The sequence below is a fragment of the Oncorhynchus nerka genome, linkage group LG25 (genome assembly GCF_034236695.1).
Source record: "Oncorhynchus nerka isolate Pitt River linkage group LG25, Oner_Uvic_2.0, whole genome shotgun sequence".
NCBI classification, from domain to species: domain Eukaryota; kingdom Metazoa; phylum Chordata; class Actinopteri; order Salmoniformes; family Salmonidae; genus Oncorhynchus; species Oncorhynchus nerka.
The window spans coordinates 42679891-42685985 of record NC_088420.1 but is presented as its reverse complement, the minus strand read 5'-3'; the positions used below and the strand labels follow the sequence as shown (position 1 = coordinate 42685985).

Genomic DNA, 6095 nt, shown 5'->3' with positions numbered 1-6095 from the left:
TTGATGCTATCCTCGGCCTCTCTGTAGCCTGTGATGCCAGGTGATTGGAGTTGTTTTACTGGCCCTGTCATTCTTAGCTCAGGCTCTCTTTAGCCTGGACTTTGTAGTCTTCCACAACTAACGTGTAGCACCCACTTGGGTAATGCCTCTGCTGCTGCTACAGTGGAAAAAAAAGCCCATACCACACATCAGTCCAGAGCAGTGGTCATCCTCACTGCCATGGTTATGTGATTATGACATTTGGCTATCTACAGAACATTTCCTGAGCTTTTAAGATGCAGTCAGGTCTAAATGATCATGAAGCAGTTGGTGTTGAGATGCATCTTTTAAGTTATGAGAGCTGTTCTTGACTATTTCAGCCAGAAGTCAGTATATCAGGCTGTGCTGTAATCTATGCAGTTCTGTTCATTGAATGCCAAATGTGACTCAAATTCATTTTACGTTAAGTTTCAGTCTCTGTCAAATACATTTTGTTATACAGTTCTATCTCATTTTCTGGTTGTGCTCTTGTTCCAAATGTACTATAATGATTCTCTTTTGAACATGGTTATATTATAATGGAATGTGGCTATCTACAGAACATTTCCTGAGCTTTTAAGAAATATGTTGTTAGTACTGTATACATATGTACAGTAAATGTTTCTGAATATTTTATATAAATTGGTCAACTTTCCAGAAATGCCTTATTTTTTACCACTTATGGAGAAGTACAATGTGTGTTTTTCCAGATAATTCTAGTGAAAGCCTAAATACTATAGACTCAAATGTTTAATTGGTAAATCAAGGAAGTGAAACTCACATTAAATAGGTTTGAAACCCTAATGATTTAAGTATAATGTTGGCTATTTTTGTTATTGTAGGTAATCCAAGGACACAGCCTGCCTCTTGATACATAGTAAGTGAGCGGTAAAAGTTTCATACAGTATGTATCCCAGGCTGTTAATTACAGTTTGGCTATGGGTTGTTGGGGTTTTTCCATAATGACCGTGCACTGACTGGGGACAAGAGGAGGAAGGTGGAGGTCTTGATTTGTGTGGCGCTACACAGTGTGTGTGTATGAGAGAGTGGGGTTTTCTTTCCTGAGCTGAGTCACACTCTCTCTCACACACACACACACACACACACACACACACACACACACACACACACACACACACACACACACACACACACACACACACACACACACACACACACACACACACACACACACACACACACAGTAAGACCTTCTGTTCACCTACACATAGCAGCCATAACGTCATGACTGAGTTGGAGAATGTGGTGTGTGGCTGATTGTGACTTAGTGAAAGCATCATGCCACTTACACTGGTGGGCGATTGTGAAACACTAAGTGTTTGTGTGTTATTGGGGGTGGGTTATTTTTTCTCCCGTGATGACAACCTGTCCTCTGTTATACCCATGCAGAGGGAGGGAACAGGAGCAAGGCTTGTGTGACAAATAACATTTGATTTGATTTGAAAAAATAAGTTATTTGACTGTCATCCATTCACTGCCTTGGTGAAGATAGTAGAGCGAGACAGATCTGCTTTCACTTTTCTAATGGCACAGCCGTTGTCACAGCCAGGGGATTCTGGGGGAACTCAACCACTGAGTAGGGGGGTTTCCACTGTAGTGGGGAAGTGGAGCGCAACACAGAGGGAAATATTTACAGTGTCATATTCCATCTCTCTGTGTGTGTGTGTGTGTGTGTTCCTGTGGTACACTGGCAGTGCGTGTCACTGTATTGGTGTGTTTGGTAGCACTGAGCTCATTGTACACTAGTCCCTCTCACACGTCTGACTAGCTCCTGTTCTACTTATGCCAGGAGGAATTTACACAAAGCTTCATAGCACAATATAAAAGGTAAGAGGAACATTTCCTATACAATCTGACTGTTGCTAATGTTATCATGAAGCTGATTTACTGTACATGTTTGTTTTGCTTTATGGCACCATTTGAATTTCAGTTATTTATATACACCTTTATTTAACTAGGCAAGTCAGTTAAGAACAAATTCTTATTTTCAATGAAGGCCTAGGCACAGTGGGTTAACTGCCTTGTTCAGGGGCCGAACGACAGATGTTTACCTTGTCAGCTTGGGTATTCGATCTTGAAACCTTTTGGTTACTAGTCCAATGCTCTAACCACTAGGCTACCTGCCACCCCATATACCTATATACCTTACCGTTGAACTATTCCTGAACAGAATTATACTGTAGTAGATGTACCTGTGAATGCTCCACTCTCTGTCTCACAACACCACCCCCTTCTCTCTTCCTTTCCCTCCTCTCTTCTTTTATCCCTGTCTCCTTGTTCTCTCAGCCCTCTGTGTCAGTATGAAGGTGTTTGAGGTGGGAGACTCGGTGAGTCGGTTCAGGCTGGCTGAGTCGTGTGTGGGGCTGGCAGGGTGTCTCTGTGTGGCCTACTCTGTGTGGACCCCTCGCTGGCTCAATGACAAGGGACTGTGGACTAATGGCGACAACAGCACCAACACTGACATTGACCAGACCAGGGGCATTATCTTTAACGGTGAGTCAAGAAGCTGCATTGACCATCAACGTCCATCTATTTAATACACCCCTGTGTATTCAGGGTGTATTATTGTCAGTAACATGATTACACAATTTAGTTAATTTAAATCAAGTACGGTAATACCAGCTGTTCCTAATTCAAAGTGTGTGTTACATTGCACCTAATGGAATGCTCAGGTAGCAGATGTACAAGGAAAAGCTTAACCGTGAGTGTTGATAAAATGTTTAGTTACACCTGAGGTTGGCTTTGTGCATTTGGCCCTTTTGGAGTTTTTCCTCAGAACACAGTGAACATGACTTGAGGGGAAACAGCTGAGCAGTAAGATATGCACAATAGGATTGCAGTGATGTGAACAGGTGTGGACTTGCGCCTGTAGCAATCATCCACATTCTCAGAGAACAGGATGAGGCGGAGATGGGGGATGTTCAATGTTTAGGGCTGAAGGAGTGTGTAGAGTAGGTTATATACACACACACACCACATTTCTCCAGTGCTGGGCCAAATAAATATCTGATGGTAAAGAAAGAAAAAGTTGAATACAGTACATGCTGCTCCCCTGCTTTATTCCTTCAATACAACTGTATACACACAGTTGACAGGTTTATTAGGTTAGCTGATAACTGTGTTTTGTGGCATCTAGGGTGTCTGATTACATCATCTGGCTCTTACTGTTTTTTTCTGTTTAGTATGACATCAAAGAATGACAGTGTGAGTGATAGATTAGCAGTCAAATTGACAATACATGCCATTGTGTATTGTCATTGTATTGACAGCCTGTTATTGCTCTCTCCTCTGTGTTGAACTCAGAAATAGCATGCAGATGTAGACAGCTTGAAAATCTTGTCACTGTTTACATATTTTAACCCCTGCCTGTCTTCGTGTGTGTATGTGTGTGTCTTCAGCCCTGGAGGCAGAGCAAGTGTTTGGTGTGCTGTCTTTCTTCATGGCTGTGAGTTCTGGGGCTCTGTGTCTGGTGTTCGCCCTCTGCTGGACGTCCCAGACGGTGCGCTCCTACTCCAACACCCGCTCTCTACTTATCGCAGGCCAGGCCCTCTACCCCACTGTCCTGCTGCTCCTCGTTTTGGGACCCACAGGTCAGTATGGGTCCGGGCCACAGACTTGAAAAGAAGAAAGGGTGCACTTCATGTGTAAAGTATTGGAGCTGGAGCTCTAAGTCCACCTCCAGCTGATGGGGTGGCAGGTAGCCTAGCAGTTAGACAAGCGAGGGTTGCCAGTTTGGAGGGTTGACAGTTCAAATCCAGGGTCCGAATGGAAACATTTGTCAGGAAGTGAGCTGGCAACCGAAAGGTTGCCGGTATCAACTCCTAGATGCCATTGCCTGCTGTTGTGCCCTTGATCAATGACCTGACTGACCTCTCTCTCTAGGATTTTTCTTCCTGCTCAGCTGGTCCCTCTTCACCTGCCAGCACTGGGTGGAGATCAACGATGACTTCACCTGCCTGGGCTCCTCCTATTGGATGGGCGCCCTGGGCTGGGCCCTGCTATTGATTGCTCTGCCCGTGGTCTTCCTGGTGGAGCAATGTGTGGTCCCGGACATCCTGACGGACCTCATGAAGGCCAGCGAAGGGTGGCGGCGTGCCTCTGAGGTACCGCACGCCAAACACTCGTTCAGCGAAAGCCATCAACATTGTCAAGAAGACGAGAGTCATGAAGACGTAGAGAGAAGGCTGAAGATGTACATGTCAGTGCCCTGAGAGGAGGAATGGAAGACAGAGAATTAGTGAAGCCTTTTCAGGCTCAGAGACTGAGCTGACAGCAGAACTGGACTGGACTGGACATACAGCTGATAGATGTCCTGTTCACACTAGCAGCACCAGGGAGAGAAGCTTCTCGTGCCTGTCTGGATCAGAGACTGACTGCTCCCCTGTAGGAGAACGCTCCCAGACACACTCTGAGAATGTGATATTAGACAAAAATGCCAATGCTGTGATAGTGTTCTTGTCAGTCTTTGTTGTTGTTTGTTGCGAAGCAAGGTTTTCCTTCCTTATAAAGGAAATATTTGTTACAGTAGCACCCTCATGTGGTGAGCATTACCAAGGTTTGTATGTTGAAAAAAAGAAGTATTAAACTATAAAATAAATAAATGGGGGGTTGTTCAGATGCAAAGGAACACTTCTTATAGAATTTAGAGGAATTAGGCCTAATGATGTAATATATTCACAAAGCGGTACATTACAGTTAAACTAATGAACATTCAAAATAGGCCTACGTCTCATTTCAATCTAAGTGTGACTTTGAATATCTTCATAAGTTAAATAAGTGTGTAATACATTCTTGAAGTTGTACATTTTTTAAAACTGATTAATAAATTGCCACTGTTAATGTATTACTGAATTATTTATTAATCCCTTTGAACTATTATCTCCGCCAGACGCCTCTTTTATCAAAGGAGCGTGCACACAAAAAAATACTCAATCTTGCATGAGCCAGTTTTTCTGCAAAGGTTGGTATTTATACATTTTAATCTTGACGGAAAAGTGTGCATATCTCCATGCACAGCTCAGCCCATGCATAACTTCTAATGGTTGATCAATTGTATTGCAAGCAAATATTATTATTTAATCCAGGCCCTGCAGTGCCTAGCCCCACTCCCTTTACCCAGGCGCTCTCATTTGTTGACTTCTGTAACTGTAAAAGCCTTGGTTTCATGCATATTAACATTAGAAGCCTCCTCCCTAAGATTGTTTTATTCACTGCTTTAGCACACTGCCAATCTGGATGTCCTAGCTGTGTCTGAATCCTGGCTTAGGAAGGCCACCAAAAACCCTGAAATTTCCATCCCTAACTATAACATTTTCCGACAAGACAGAACTGCCAAAGGGGGCGGAGTTGCAATCTACTGCAGAGATAGAACTCTGCAGGCTGTCTTACTATCCAGGTCGGTGCCCAAACCATTTGAGCTTCTACTTTTAAAAATCCACCTTTCCAGAAACAAGTCTCTCACCGTTGCCGCTTGCTATAGACCACCTTCTGCCCCCAGCTGTGCCCTGGACACCATATGTGAATTTGATTGCCCCCCGTCTATCTTCAGAGCTTATGCTGTTTGGTGACCTAAACTGGGACATGCTTAACACCCAGGCCATCCTACAATCTAAGTGTAACGGATGTGAAACTGCTAGCTTAGTTAGCGGTGCGCGCTAAATAGCGTTTCAATCGGTGACGTCACCTGCTCTGAGACCTTGAAGTAGTAGTTCCCCTTGCTCTGCAAGGGCCGAGCCTTTTGTGGAGCGATAGGTAACGATGCTTCATGGGTGACTGTTGTTGATGTGTGCAGAGGGTCCCTGGTTCGTGCCCGGGCATGGGCGAGGGGACGGTCTAAAGTTATACTGTTACATTGATGCTGTTGACCCGGATCACTGGTTGCTGCGGAAAAAGGAGGAGGTCAAAAGGGGGGTGAGTGTAACGGATGTGAAACGGCTAGCTTAGTTAGCGGTGCGCGCTAAATAGCGTTTTAATCGGTGACGTCAACTGCTCTGAGACCTTGAAGTAGTAGTTCCCCTTGCTCTGCAAGGGCCGCGGCTTTTGTGGGGCGATGGGTA

General features: G+C 44.4%; 1 protein-coding gene across 1 annotated transcript; it reads left to right on the top strand.

Annotated features, from left to right (window-relative positions):
• The first annotated feature begins 1550 nt into the window (after positions 1-1550).
• LOC115108953 (uncharacterized) lies at positions 1551-4882 on the top strand. Its single transcript, XM_029633504.2, has 4 exons — positions 1551-1866; positions 2326-2532; positions 3438-3629; positions 3922-4882. Exons 2-4 carry the CDS (start codon positions 2340-2342, stop codon positions 4248-4250), a joined length of 714 nt encoding a protein of 237 aa, XP_029489364.2. The 5' UTR covers positions 1551-1866; positions 2326-2339; the 3' UTR covers positions 4251-4882.
• Positions 4883-6095: the final 1213 nt, after the last annotated feature.